Raw genomic sequence first — 17,585 nt, 5'->3', positions numbered from 1 at the left:
ATAACACATGACAACACCTATATATCTACTGTATGACAGGCAGAATCATTACAACCCTTATATATCTACTGTATGCCAGGTAGAACCATTATAACACATTATAACACCTATATATCTACTGTATGCCAGGTAGAATCATTATAACACCTATATATCTACTGTATGTCAGGTAGAACCATTATAACACCTATATATCTACTTTATGACAGGTAAAACCATTAATACATTACAACACCTATATATCTACTGTATGTCAGGTAGAACCATTATAACACCTATATATCTACTGTATGACAGGTAAAACCATTATAACACATTATAACACCTATATATCTACTTTATGACAGGTCGAACCATTACAACACCAATATATCTACTGTATGACAGGTAGAACCATTATAACACATTATAACACCTATACATCTACTGTATGACAGGCAGAATCATTACAACCCCTATATATCTACTGTATGCCAGGTAGAACCATTATAACACATTATAACACCTATATATCTACTGTATGACAGGTAGAAACATTATAATACATTATAACACCTATATATCTACTGTATGACCGGTAGAACCATTATCACACATGACAACACCTATATATCTACTGTATGTCAGGTAGAACCATTATAACACCTATATATCTACTGTATGTCAGGTAGAACCATTATAACACCTATATATCTACTTTATGACAGGTAAAACCATTATAATACATTACAACACCTATATATCTACTGTATGTCAGGTAGAACCATTATAACACCTATATATCTACTGTATGACAGGTCCAACCATTATAACACATTACAACACCAATATATCTACTGTATGACAGGTAGAACCATTATAACACATTATAACACCTATATATCTACTGTATGACAGGCAGAATCATTACAACCACTATATATCTACTGTATGCCAGGTAGAACCATTATAACACCTATTTATCTACTTTATGACAGGTAAAACCATTATAATACATTACAACACCTATATATCTACTGTATGACAGGTAAAACCATTATAACACATTACAACACCAATATATCTACTGTATGACAGGTAGAACCATTATAACACATTATAACACCTATATATCTACTGTATGACAGGCAGAATCATTACAACCACTATATATCTACTGTATGCCAGGTAGAACCATTATAACACATTATAACACCTATATATCTACTGTATGACAGGTAGAACCATTATAATACATTATAACACCTATATATCTACTGTATGACAGGTAGAACCATTATAACACATGACAACACCTATATATCTACTGTATGACAGGCAGAATCATTACAACCCTTATATATCTACTGTATGCCAGGTAGAACCATTATAACACATTATAACACCTATATATCTACTGTATGCCAGGTAGAATCATTATAACACCTATATATCTACTGTATGCCAGGTAGAACCATTATAATACATTATAACACCTATATATCTACTGTATGACAGGTAGAAACATTATAATACATTACAACACCTATATATCTACTGTATGTCAGGTAGAACCATTATAACATATATCTATCTACTGTATGACAGGTAGAACCATTATAACACATTACAACACCTATATATCTACTGTATGACAGGTAGAACCATTATAACACCTATATATCTACTTTATGACAGGTCGAACCATTACAACACCAATATTTCTACTGTATGACAGGTAGAACCATTATAACACATTATAACAGCTATATATCTACTGTATGCCAGGTAGAACCATTATAACTCATTATAACACCTATATATCTACTGTATGTCAGGTAGAACCATTATAACACCTATATATCTACTTTATGACAGGTAAAACCATTATAATACATTACAACACCTATATATCTACTGTATGTCAGGTAGAACCATTATAACACCTATATATCTACTTTATGACAGGTCGAACCATTACAACACCAATATATCTATTGTATGACAGGTAGAACCATTATAACACATTATAACACCTATATATATACTTTATGCCAGGTAGAACCATTATAACTCATTATAACACCTATATATCTAATGTATGCCAGGTAGAACCATTATTACACATTATAACACCTATAAATCTACTGTATGCCAGGTAGAACCATTATAACACCTATATCTACTGTATGACAGGTAGAACCATAACAACACCTATATATCTGCTCTATGACAGGTAGAACCATTATAATACATTACAACACCTATATATCTACTGTATGTAAGGTAGAACCATTTTAACACCTATATATCTACTGTATGACAGGTAAAACCATTATAACACATTACAACACCTATATATAAACTGCATGACAGGCAGAACCATTCCAACACCTATATATCTACTGTATGACAGGTAGAACCATTATAACACATTATAACACCTATATATCTACTGTATGACAGGTAGAATCATTATAAAACCTATATATCTGCTGTATGCCAGGTAGAACCATTATAACACATTATAATACCTATATATCTACTGTATGACAGGTAGAACCATGACACCTATATATCTACTGTATGACAGGCAGAACCATTATAACACATTATAACACCTCTATATCTACTGTATGACAGGTAGAACCAATATAACACATTACAACACCTATATATCTACTGTATGACAGGTAGAACCATTATAACACATTATCACCTATATATCTACTGTATGACAGGTAGAACCATTATAACACATTATAACACCTCTATATCTACTGTATGACAGGTAGAAACAATATAACATATTACAACACCTATATATCTACTGTATGACAGGTAGAACCATTATAACACATTATAACACCTATATATCTACTGTATGTCAGGTAGAACCATTATAACACCTATATATCTACTGTATGACAGGTAAAACCATTATAACACATTACAACACCTATATATCTACTTCATGACAGGCAGAACCATTCCAACACCTATATATCTACTGTATGACAGGTAGAACCATTATAACACATTATAAAACCTGTATATCTACTGTATGTCAGGTAGAACCATTATAACACATTATCACCTATATATCTACTGTATGACAGGTAGAACCATTATAACACATTATAACACCTCTATATCTACTGTATGACAGGTAGAACCAATATAACACATTACAACACCTATATATCTACTGTATGACAGGTAGAACCATTATAACACATTATAACACCTATATATCTACTGTATGTCAGGTAGAACCATTATAACACCTATATATCAACTGTATGACAGGTAAAACCATTATAACACATTGCAACACCTATATATCTACTGTATGACAGGTAGAACCATTATAACACCTATATATCTACTGTATGCCAGGTAGAACCATTATAACACCTATATATCTACTGTATGACAGGTAGAACCATTATAACACATTATAACACCTATATATCTACTGTATGTCAGGTAGAACCATTATAACACATATATATCTACTTTATGACAGGTAGAACCATTATAATACATTACAACACCTATATATCTACTGTATGTCAGGTAGAACCATTATAACACCTATATATCTACTGTATGACAGGTAAAAACATTATAACACCTATATATCTACTGTATGACAGGTAGAACCATTATAACACATTATAACACCTATATATCTACTGTATGTCAGGTAGAACCATTATAACACCTATATATCTACTTTATGACAGGTAAAACCATTATAATACATTACAACACCTATATATCTACTGTATGTCAGGTAGAACCATTATAACACCTATATATCTACTGTATGACAGGTTAAACCATTATAACACATTATAACACCTATATATCTACTGTATGACAGTTAGAACCATTATAACACCTATATATCTACTGTATGACAGGTAGAACCATTATAACACATTATAACACCTATATATCTACTGTATGTCAGGTAGAACCATTATAACACATATATATCTACTTTATGACAGGTAGAACCATTATAATACATTACAACACCTATATATCTACTGTATGTCAGGTAGAACCATTATAACACCTATATATCTACTGTATGACAGGTAAAACCATTATAACACATTATAACACCTATATATCTACTGTATGACAGGTAGAACCATTATAACACATTATAACACCTATATATCTACTGTATGTCAGGTAGAACCATTATAACACCTATATATCTACTTTATGACAGGTAAAACCATTATAATACATTACAACACCTATATATCTACTGTATGTCAGGTAGAACCATTATAACACCTATATATCTACTGTATGACAGGTAAAACCATTATAACACATTATAACACCTATATATCTACTGTATGACAGGTAGAACCATTATAACACCTATATATCTACTGTATGACAGGTAGAACCATTATAACACATTATAACACCTATATATCTACTGTATGACAGGTAGAACCATTATAACACCTATATATCTTCTTTATGACAGGTCGAACCATTACAACACCAATATATCTACTGTATGACAGGTAGAACCATTATAACACATTATAACACCTATACATCTACTGTATGACAGGCAGAATCATTACAACCCCTATATATCTACTGTATGCCAGGTAGAACCATTATAATACATTATAACACCTATATATCTATTGTATGTCAGGTAGAACCATTATAACACCTATATATCTACTGTATGACAGGTAGAACCATTATAACACCTATATATCTACTGTATGACAGGTAGAACCATTATAATACATTACAACACCTATATATCCACTCTATGTCAGGTAGAACCATTATAACACCTATATATCTACTGTATGACAGGTAAAACCATTATAACACATTATAACACCTATATATCTACTGTATGACAGGTAGAACCATTACAACACCTATATATCTACTGTATGACAGGTAGAACCATTATAACACATAACACCTATATATCTACTGTATGTCAGGTAGAACCATTATAACACCTATATATCTACTGTATGACAGGTAAAACCATTATAACACATTACAACACCTATATATCTACTGTATGACAGGTAGAACCATTATAACACCTATATATCTACTTTATGACAGGCAGAACCATCACAACACCTATATATCTACTGTATGACAGGTAGAACCATTATAACACATTATAACACCTATATATCTACTGTATGACAGGTAGAACCATTATAACACATTATAACACCTATATATCTACTGTATGACAGGTAGAACCATTATAATACATTACAACACCTATATATCTACTGTATGTCAGGTAGAACCATTATAACACCTATATATCTACTGTATGACAGGTAAAACCATTATAACACATTACAACACCTATATATCTACTGTATGACAGGTAGAACCATTATAACACCTATATATCTACTTTATGACAGGTAGAACCATTACAACACCTATATATCTACTGTTTGACAGGTAGAACCATTATAACACATTATAACACCTATATATCTACTGTATGACAGGTAGAACCATTATAACACATTATAACACCTATATATCTACTGTATGACAGGCAGAACCATTATAACACATTATAACACCTATATATCTACTGTATGACAGGTACAGCCATTATAATACATTATAACACCTATATATCTACTGTTTGACAGGTAGAACCATTATTACACATACAACACCTATATATCTACTGTACGACAGGCAGAATCATTACAACCCCTATATATCTACTGTATGCCAGGTAGAACCATTATAACACATTATAACGCCTATATATCTACTGTATGCCAGGTAGAACCATTATAACACATTATAACACCTATATATCTACTGTATGACAGGTAGAACCATTACAACACCTATATATCTACTGTATGCCAGGTAGAACCATTATAACACATTATAACACCTATATATCTACTGTATGACAGGTACAACCATTATAATACATTATAACACCTATATATCTACTGTTTGACAGGTAGAACCATTATTACACATACAACACCTATATATCTACTGTATGACAGGCAGAATCATTACAACCCCTATATATCTACTGTATGCCAGGTAGAACCATTATAACACATTATAACACCTAAATTATAATGTATAACATAATACTACTCAAAACAGCTTAGACCAGCAAGGTCATCCTATAGGAAACCCAGTCTATCTAAAAACAACAATAGTCTCAGGTATTGTGGGTTAACCAATGAATGAAGACCTCACCTGGGACATGAATCTGAGTCTCCCGCGTCTGGTTGATCTGCAGCTGTACGACTCTACAGGTGAACCTGTTATCGTCAGTCTTCTGGACGGTGACGTATTGTCTCACGGTGTAGCGACCCTCAGGGTGAATCTCGGTCTCTGACGAGTCGCTTGTCTCAGTGGGTTCGGTAGCAGAGACGATGTTTCCATGACTGTCCAACAACTCAAGCTCAGGCTGTGGATACCAGCCTCCAGAGACACACTTCAGGACCACCCCCCAGTCTTTGGTTCCATTAATAGAGATCACTGGCTGAGATACAGCACCTACACAGATACAATATAAACCAGAGATCACTGGCTGAGATACAGCACCTACACAGATACAAGATAAACACAGAGATCACTGGCTGAGATACAGCACCTACACAGATACAAGATAAACACAGAGATCACTGGCTGGGATACAGCACCTACACAGATACAAGATAAACCAGAGATCACTGGCTGAGATACAGCACCTACACAGATACAAGATAAAACAGATCACTGGCTGAGATACAGCACCTACACAGATACAAGTTAAACCAGATCACTGGCTGAGATACAGCACCTACAGATACAAGATAAAACAGACAAGATCATTTCCTCTTTCAGCATATAGAGCTATGAATGTCCAGTCCCGTATTTATGATTTACCAACTATGAGTGGAATGGTTGTTTCCTTCATCAGTGTTGGAATGAAGCACTTGTAGTGTCCAGCATCAGAGAGAGTAACTCTGGTCAGTTTTAAGGAGACATTGCCGTTCTTCAGTTCTTCTTTAAACAGTGATGTCCTTCCCCTGTAGGATGTAAGCTGGTGACCGTTGGAGTCTCGACCTTCACGGTAAAGATGGACCCTTTCAGTTTTCAGGTCAGATCTTGTCCACTCCACCATCATGTCCACAGCGCTGACGTTGGGTTTCAGGTAGCACGGTAGTACGACATCGTCACCGGCCAAGGCAACGACTGGGTCAGCAGAACCAACAAGTTGAATCTGAGACGACCCTGGAGATAAAAAAATAAAAAATAAATGACACGGTGAATGAAATACTTGAATTTTCTCCTAATGTGCCGCCCTCTACTGACAAGAGTCTTAGCTAACGCTAGCATACTAACGACGCTAGCATGCTAACAACGCTAGCATGCTAACACTAGCATGCTAACGTTAGCTAATGTTTTTATAACTAACCCAAGATAGACCATAGCTTGTTGTTTCCAATGGGAGCAAATTAATCATAGTGGGGCAGAACAAGCAAAAAGGTGGGAAGAGCCAAAAATCGAGCTAGTGAGATCCTATTGGCTCGTTCTAGCATTTATTTGCATATTTTCGTGTGTGTGTGTGTCAATCACTGATATCTCTAGACCAGGGGTCACCAACAGGTCAATCACCTCCTCACTGATATCTCTAGACCAGGGGTCACCCACAGGTCAATCACCTACTCACTGATATCTCTAGACCAGGGGTCACCAACAGGTCAATCACCTCCTCACTGATATCTCTAGACCAGGGGTCATCAACAGGTCAATCACTGATATCTCTAGACCAGGGATCATCAACAGGTCAATCACCTCCTCACTGATATCTCTAGACCAGGGGTCACCCACAGGTCAATCACCTACTCACTGATATCTCTAGACCAGGGGTCACCAACAGGTCAATCACCTCCTCACTGATATCTCTAGACCAGGGGTCATCAACAGGTCAATCACTGATATCTCTAGACCAGGGGTCATCAACAGGTCAATCACCTCCTCACTGATATCTCTAGACCAGGGGTCACCAACAGGTCAATCACTGATATCTCTAGACCAGGGGTCACCAACAGGTCAATCACCTCCTCACTGATATCTCTAGACCAGGGGTCACCCACAGGTCAATCACCTACTCACTGATATCTCTAGACCAGGGGTCACCAACAGGTCAATCACCTCCTCACTGATATCTCTAGACCAGGGGTCATCAACAGGTCAATCACTGATATCTCTAGACCAGGGGTCATCAACAGGTCAATCACCTCCTCACTGATATCTCTAGACCAGGGGTCACCCACAGGTCAATCACCTACTCACTGATATCTCTAGACCAGGGGTCACCAACAGGTCAATCACCTCCTCACTGATATCTCTAGACCAGGGGTCATCAACAGGTCAATCACTGATATCTCTAGACCAGGGGTCATCAACAGGTCAATCACCTCCTCACTGATATCTCTAGACCAGGGGTCATCAACAGGTCAATCACCTCCTCACTGATATCTCTAGACCAGGGGTCACCCACAGGTCAATCACCTACTCACTGATATCTCTAGACCAGGGGTCACCAACAGGTCAATCACCTCCTCACTGATATCTCTAGACCAGGGGTCATCAACAGGTCAATCACTGATATCTCTAGACCAGGGGTCATCAACAGGTCAATCACCTCCTCACTGATATCTCTAGACCAGGGGTCACCAACAGGTCAATCACTGATATCTCTAGACCAGGGGTCACCCACAGGTCAATCACTACTAGCTGATATCTCTAGACCAGGGGTCACCCACAGGTCAATCACTGATATCTCTAGACCAGGGGTCACCAACAGGTCAATCACCTCCTCACTGATATCTCTAGACCAGGGGTCTAGGTGTACGTAAACTTCCGACTTCAACTGTAACTACCTCATCTATCACCAGTTATTGATGTTGTTATTGATGTTGTTATTGATGTTGTTATTGATACCGTACTCACTCTGTTTACTACCGTACTCACTCTGTTTACTACCGTACTCACTCTGTTTACTACACTACCGTACTCACTCTGTTTAGCACACTACCGTACTCACTCTGTTTAGCACATTACCATACTCACTCTGTTTACTACCGTACTCACTCTGTTACTACCGTACTCACTCTGTTTACTACCGTACTCACTATGTTTACTACCGTACTCACTCTGTTTACTACACTACCGTACTCACTCTGTTTAGCACATTACCATACTCACTCTGTTTACTACCGTACTCACTCTGTTTACTACCGTACTCACTCTGTTTAGCACACTACCGTACTCACTCTGTTTACTACACTTCCGTACTCACTCTGTTTACTACCGTACTCACTCTGTTTACTACCGTACTCACTCTGTTTACTACCGTACTCACTCTGTTTACCACATTACCGTACTCACTCTGTTTAGCACATTACCGTACTCACTCTGTTTAGCACATTACCATACTCACTCTGTTTAGCACATTACCATACTCACTCTGTTTACTACCGTACTCACTCTGTTTAGCACATTACCATACTCACTCTGTTTACTACCGTACTCACTCTGTTTAGCACATTACCGTACTCACTCTGTTTAGCACATTACCGTACTCACTCTGTTTACTACCGTACTCACTCTGTTTACTACCGTACTCATTCTGTTTAGCACACTACCGTACTCACTCTGTTTACTACCGTACTCACTCTGTTTACTACACTACCGTACTCACTCTGTTTACTACCGTACTCACTCTGTTTAGCACACTACCGTACTCACTCTGTTTAGCACATTACCATACTCACTCTGTCTACTACCGTACTCACTCTGTTTACTACCGTACTCACTCTGTTTACTACACTTCCGTACTCACTCTGTTTACTACCGTACTCACTCTGTTTAGCACATTACCATACTCACTCTGTTTACTACCGTACTCACTCTGTTTAGCACATTACCGTACTCACTCTGTTTACTACCGTACTCACTCTGTTTACTACCGTACTCACTCTGTTTAGTACATGGCCTCTCATGTGAATCCTTAAAGAGATGGGTGGGGCTAAAGGCTTACGAGGGTGTGAACGATGCCTAATGGGTGGAGACAAAGAAGAGCTCTCCAGTAGCTTTACCAAAACATTCAAGGGCCATTTTCTCCAAAAGTGGAGTAACAAGTTTATCAACATTCAAAGCAGAAATACTTCCCCATTGTTCCTCAACTGCAGTGTATGACATAACATTTTGAAAGCTCTGAGTCTCTGCTTTTAACCAATGTAAAAATAAAAAATAAACATTTAAAATGTTACTACATATGACTGAAAAGCGGTGCTGGGTGACAATTGGTCAGGAGTCCATAAAACAGCCCTCATTCCCTCAGACGCCATTTTAATTTTAAGCTTGAATAAGTCAAAAAGGGGTATGAATACTTTCTGTATACATTTTTGGCAACGAGATCGCGAGTGATCATTGTAGCCTTTAATCGTCTAGACGTTGAAATTAAAAAACCCTCCAGGCTTCCTTAGTTAAAAAATATAAATAAACCGTTTGGAAAAACAAATCCAAAACGCAGCGGGAATATGTTTACTCATCTTCTTTTATTGAATAAGAAAAACAAAAATAATCACGTATAAAAAAACAACGACGAAAACAGTCCTGTAATGCTACTAGGCTACACAAAGAACAACTACCCACAAATCCCAAAAAACACCCCTACTAAATAGGACCTTCAATTAGAGGCAACGAGGAGCAGCTGCTTCCAATTGAAGGTCAACCCAATTAACTAAACATAGAACTAGACATACTAGATAAACATAGAAATATACTAACATAGAACATAGCCCAACAACTTCACGACTTGATTACATTTTTTCTGATGATTAGCGTGTGTGTGAGGAATGACGACTGGGACCAGTTGTGTGTTTCTTTCATCTCATTAATGGGATTCAACTGAAGCGAACACACACACACACACACACACACACACACACACACACACACACACACACACACACGTATGTGGACACCCCTTGAAATTAATGGAAGTGTAACAGCTTTAACTTCCGTCCCTCTCCTCGCCCCAACCCGGGCTTGAACCAGGGACCCTCTGCACACATCAACAACTGACACCCCACGAAGCATCGTTACCCATCGCTCCACAAAAAGCCGCGGCCCTCGCAGAGCAAAAGGGGAACGACTACTTCAAGGTCTCAGAGCGTGTGACGTCACCCGATTGAAACGCTAATTAACGCGCACCACCCGCTAACTAACTAGCCATTTCACATCGGTTACAGAAGCAACGTCAACAATAATAACTGTTCGTCGGGAGTGTCTTTAAATGGGTTTCCGTGGCCGAGCAGCTGCACACAAGCCTCAGATCACCATGCTCAACGCAAAGCGTCGACAGGAGTGGAGTGGAAAGCTTGCTCTCATGGAAACACGTTTATGAATCATTTTTAAAGGAAATTTTCTTTCATTTTGTTATTAACAAGTAGGTATGTGTTTGGCAACATCCTAACTTTTTTCCCCAACAGATATTATCAATAAATCTGTTCCGATAAGGAATGACGTAAGGTATAGATAGATACAACATCCTGCTGAAACAAGGTTCGTATCGCTCTGTTGTTGTTGAACGGACCAAAAGAGAAGGGTCGGGTCTTGACAAGTTCCCGGAATAATAAAGATAATAATAATAATAATAATAATAATAATAAACATCCACACGGGAACTTATAACTTCAGCAGGCAACCTGAATCACACATTCGACAAGTTAGACAGTTACACAGCAATGAAAAGAACTAAGAGCTTCCTGAATCTTCAGATACCTGACAGGACACCTGGAGATTACAATTCCCAAAACCAAAAAGACAACTCCTTTTTTTCCCCTCAAAGTAAAAAAAAAAAAGCTATTCAAGAATTCACTAAAAAATGTTCCCCCCCCCCCAAAAAAAAAAAAAGAGAAACAGATATTTCCTACTGATGAGTCAACAGGGTCAACAGAAGGTCGGCTCTGAGGGTCTTGACCCGTTCCTGAATAATAAAGCAACACCTGAGGGAATGGCATCTAAAACAATTGCGACATCGTTAGGTGTTACAGGGTGTGACGCACGTCGTAAGGAGTAGACCAAGGTGCAGCGTGTTGAGTCACGATAAATATTTATTTATACAAAAAACAATAAACAAAGAACCACGAACAATATCCCCACAAACCCAGATAGGAAAAAAATTAAATAAAACCTACTTAAGTATGATCTCCAATTAGAGACAACGAGGACCAGCTGCCTCCAAATTGGAGATCATCCCAAACAAAAACCCCAACATAGAAATAGAAAACTAGAACCTGAATATAGAAATACAAAACATAGAAAAACACCCCCTGTCACGCCATGACCAGTCTACCATAGAAAATAACAGCTTTCCGTGGTCAGGACGTGACACAGGGACCTTGTAAAGTGATAAGAAGTCCTTATAACCTTATAACTAAGTAAAAGACCCTCTGCATTTACCAGTTGTTTTCACCAATAGGATATTATTTCAGAAACAATATTCTAAAAACAAACAAGTATTTTTATACAATATATCAACGATTATTCCATATATAATATTTGTGTGGAGAAAAATTATGCTTATAAATTAATAAGGACCATGAGAAGAAAACCTGCCAATGAAAATTGCAGAAAGTTTCACTGGAACTTTGTAAATATTATAATTGCAAAACAACACGAAGTTAAAAGGCCACCGAAAGTAGAGAAGACATGATGAGGAATTAAATGTCCACATAGGAGTGGGTCTTCTTAGGAATTGTTTTATCCAATTATACCTTAAAGGGTACTTTTTTTAAGGTAGTAAAGTCCAGAAAATTCAGCCCACCATACTCATACGTGTTCATTACAACAGTTTTCCTAATGTAATGGGTACGGTTTCTCCACAGAAAGTTTAAAAGCTTCTGGTCTATCTCCTTGCTTATTTTACCCGTCGAGATATAAAGATAGAGGGGCCATATGTTAGTCTAGAGAGACCTTCAGCCTTGGTTATTAGGACTCTACGTTTTAAAGATAAGTCCCTCTGTGGCCATTGATTTAGCTTCTTCTGGGTTTTTTCTAATAAGAGGGTTAAAATGTAGTAAGCCTCTAGACTGCTGATCCTTTGTAATGGCTATGCCTAAATATGTAAGTTCTTCTTTAACTGGAATACCATAATATGAAGGTGTCACTCTATTATCCAGTTGATTTTAATCTCCCTCTATTATCCAGTTGATTTAATCCATCTCTATTATCCAGTTGATTTTAATCTCTCTATTATCCAGTTGATTTTAATCTCTCTATTATCCAGTTGATTTTAATCTCTCTATTATCCAGTTGATTTTAATCTCCTTCTATTATCCAGTTGATTTTAATCCATCTCTATTATCCAGTTGATTTAATCCATCTCTATTATCCAGTTGATTTAATCCATCTCTATTATCCAGTTGATTTAATCCATCTCTATTATCCAGTTGATTTAATCCATCTCTATTATCCAGTTGATTTTAATCTCCCTCTATTATCCAGTTGATTTAATCTATATATATTATCCAGTTTATTTTGTAACTCAATCAGTTTCATCTTCTCCTCCCCTGAGAGGACCAGCTGGGGACCTCTGAGAAAGGGAAGTTACCCTTAATGATCTGAGAGACCAGCTGGGGATCACAGCTACCCCTCACGTGAATGCGCGCAACTGAGGCCATGTCATTCTCTCGGTCATCAGACTCCAGGAGGTCTTGTTCGCTCCCTGTTCACTGCAAAAGCCTGAAACACGTTCTAAAGACTGTTGACATCTAGTGGAAGCCTTAGGAAGTGCAAAATGAACCCTAAGTCACTGTATACTGAATAGGCCCAGTCTTGAAAAACTACAAACCACTTCCTGGTTGGATTTTTTTCTCAGGTTTTTTTCCTGCCATATGAGTTCTGTTATACTCACAGACATCATTCAAACAGTTTTAGAAACTTCAGAGTGTTTTCTATCAAAATCTACTAATAATATGCATATACTACGTTCTGAGCCCGAGTAGCAGGCAGTTTAATGTGGGCACCTCATTCATCCAAACGACTCAATACTGCCCCCAGGTCCCAGAAAGGTTAACGATCACCTTTTCCTCCTCGGCTCTTCTGGTCTTATCCAGATTACTACCGTATTTTCTAAGGTATTTTGGACACCTCAAATTTAAAGAGCTCCCAGTTCTTGGAATAAGACATGCCTTTTTTTTCAACCATAAGTGTGAAAGCAGATCTTTAACCTCAAACTGAACTTTATCATTATTTAATAAGGAGCTATTTATCTTCCAGTAGGATGCTCGACCAAGGTTAGTATCAGGGGTAAATATTTTGATATCAATGTAAAATTGCCTTATGCTCTGTGAAGGGGAGTAGTACAAATATGTGTAGTAACACACACTATCAATACATTTGGATATAAGCCCCCCCAAAAAATGTATTCTGGATTGTCTGGAACCTGTTTTGTTCCTCCAAGTGAACGATCTGTCGGCTTGGACACATCTCTCTCTCTCTCCGTAAGATCAGTAAGATCAAACTTTTCCATAAAAAGTATTAAACCCAAATTCTGATTGGTTGGCCCTACCTGGGGTCCATCTATCATCAGTTGATTGGTTGACCTACCTGGGGTCCATCTATCATCAGTTGATTGGTTGACCTACCTGGGGTTCCATCTATCATCAGTTGATTGGTTGACCTACCTGGGGTTTCATCTATCATCAGTTGATTGGTTGACCTACCTGGGGTCCCATCTATCATCAGTTGATTGGTTGGCCCTACCTGGGGTCCCATCTATCATCAGTTGATTGGTTGACCTACCTGGGGTCCATCTATCATCAGTTGATTGGTTGACCTACCTGGGGTCCATCTATCATCAGTTGATTGGTTGGCCCTACCTGGGGTCCCATCTATCATCAGTTGATTGGTTGACCTACCTGGGGTCCATCTATCATCAGTTGATTGGTTGACCTACCTGGGGTCCCATCTATCATCAGTTGATTGGTTGACCTACCTGGGGTCCATCTATCATCAGTTGATTGGTTGACCTACCTGGGGTCCCATCTATCATCAGTTGATTGGTTGACCCTAAATGGGGTCCCATCTATCATCAGTTGATTGGTTGACCTACCTGGGGTCCATCTATCATCAGTTGAATGATCAATAGTTATATTAAAGTCCCGTCCTATCAATAATTAATGAATTTGTAAATGTTAGATAACCAATGAAGAATATGCTTCTCTATAGATTCCAAGCTACTTACTCATCATTCTCATGTTTGGTGTTGTACCCGTAGAAGAAGTTTACAGTAATGAGCGTTATGTCATTGTAACTGATCACAAGACAAATAAAGTGACCAAAAAGGGGGTCACATTCCCGAGTGTGTAGAATATTACCACCAAAAGGTATTTTTCATTGTAGTGACACCAGCGGAGAGTTCAGATCCTTGGGAAAGACAAATATCTATCACGTCCTGACCCTAGTAAGATGTCATTTTTCTATAGTAGAGTAGGGCAGGGCGTGACAGGGGGGTGTTTTTGGGGCTGATCTATGTTTCCTAGTTATATGTTTAAAATTCTAGTTTTCTATTTCTATGTTGGGATTGTTTTAGGGGTTGAACTCTAATTGGAGGCAGCTGATCTTCATTGCCTCTGATTAGAGATCATATTTAAGTAGGGTTTTTCTTCTTCTTCTCATTGTTGTTTTGTGGGTTATTGTCATTTTGAGTAGTGTGTTGTTCCTCTCTGCGTCACGGTTTGTTGTTTTTGTGTTTTCAAGTTATTTATGTATCGCATTCAGTTTCACGTCTAATAAATATGTGGAACTACGAACACGCTGCGTTTTGGTCCGCTCCTTCAAACAGCCGTGACAATATCGTTGGCCCCACTGTGACCTCCAGAAGTTGGCATCAGCCCGAAATTGAGTGAAACTCTTGAGAAGAGAAAAAAAATCTGTTCGAAATTGTTTAGCAAATAAAAATAAGGCCTTGTGCTTTTTTACATTGTTTCGTAACCCCCCCCCCAGCATTAAGAGAAATATAGACAAAGACAAAACAATAAAGATTATATAAAAGGAATAACTTTAGGATGAGTGAAAAACGTCGGAGCAGTGGAACGTAAAGTGATAAGGAAACGAGATCCGCACCATTTAAATAAACTTAAAAGTGAAAATAGCTTATTCCTTATTTCTTATTAAAGTGAAATTAGCTTATTCCTTATTTCTTATTCCTTATTAAAGTGAAAATAGCTTATTCCTTATTCCGTATTCCTTACTAAAGTGAAAATAGCTTATTCCATAAACTTTGAGCTAGATGTAAACCGGCTTTTGAAATTCAACTGAACAGAAAATTATGTTCAAGACCAAAACCAAGGGTTCTCTGTTGTAAGAGAGACTTAAAAAAATATATATTTTGTATAATCAGGAACTATAATAATTTAAATTAAAAAAAGGGTACCTACTATTTTAAGTGCATATGAAAATTGATCACATAAAAAAAAGAATAAAATACCCTTTTTTCCACTTGGAAATAAGTATCAATAACTAAACAGAACAATAAGCGTGTAAAGTCAGAGCAGACCTGTATGCCCTTCAAAACAGTATCTTAGTTACTGTATACATTAAAATAAAATACAACTTTTCAGTCTTCTTGTTTTGTTACAGTTTTGTAAACAGAATAAGGCTTATTCCTTCCTCTCTCGCCCTGCAAGTGTAAACGTCATCAGGGTGTGTCTGTGTTTTGGAATGTAAACCAATGTTTTTGTCAACGACACCTGTCGCATTGGAATGATCTACAGGCATGTCGTTTGGACAAAGTATTTACTTACGTTGTGAGTGTAAGGAAAATAAAAATATGTCCTTCTGTCTTTTTGACGATAGGGGCCGAAAATCAACGGGAGTGTGTTTGATAAAAAAACACAAGTGCCTGTTTTTTTAATAAAATTTCTCTGGTATCGGAATTAAAAACTATAATTAAAGTTTAAACCTACCTGTTGCTCTCAATGAAACCCCGATGCACAAAATTATCCCATTGAAACACCAAGCCGCCGACGTCTTCATTTCACGTTTTTTATTTAGATTTATATTGTTGCTAAAAGCTGTTTGTAATAGTAAAATAAAACGGAGTTCCGGTCAGTAAACCCAGAAAGAAAAACCGGTCCAAAAGTCTCATAGGAACATAATCAAGGACAAACATAACAACTAAATGCGACACAAACTTGTTCAAGGAAAGACGGCAAGTAGAAAAGTGAAAACAAAACTCATTGAAAGTTACTTTCACTTTGTTTCACAGTGAGTTTAGTTGATTATTGAAAGGATGGAGAAAGAGAGCCAGCTAGTGGTTTTGATCATTTAGATAATTATTCATTATAACAGATTAAATATATGAATATATATAAAATATATAGAAATATAAACAGGAATGAGGAAATTAATTTATGTTACAAAATGTGAGATAGTATCTAGATGTTATTACATTAAAAAATAAAAAACGCTTTACAAAAAATAACAAACACCAGGCCTATATTACTTTTAATATTAAAATC

General features: G+C 37.2%; 1 protein-coding gene across 1 annotated transcript in view; it reads right to left on the bottom strand.

The window, feature by feature from the left end:
* Positions 1-17,371, bottom strand: part of LOC106594268 (butyrophilin subfamily 3 member A2) — a 68,451-nt gene extending 51,080 nt beyond the window's left edge. Inside the window, exons 1-3 of the mRNA XM_045712402.2 lie at positions 17,031-17,371; positions 6,931-7,278; positions 6,256-6,558 (exon numbers count right to left, since the gene is read on the bottom strand). Of these exons, the coding sequence (XP_045568358.1) occupies positions 6,256-6,558; positions 6,931-7,278; positions 17,031-17,100 (721 nt within the window). The 5' untranslated portion in view covers positions 17,101-17,371. The remainder of the gene's footprint in view (positions 1-6,255; positions 6,559-6,930; positions 7,279-17,030) is intronic.
* Between the last annotated feature and the right edge of the window lie 214 nt (positions 17,372-17,585).

This window comes from Salmo salar, chromosome 02 (genome assembly GCF_965601325.2).
Source record: "Salmo salar chromosome 02, fSalSal1, whole genome shotgun sequence".
Lineage (NCBI taxonomy): Eukaryota > Metazoa > Chordata > Actinopteri > Salmoniformes > Salmonidae > Salmo > Salmo salar.
The sequence above is the reverse complement of the archived record's forward strand: the minus strand, read 5'-3'. Positions and strand labels throughout refer to the sequence as shown.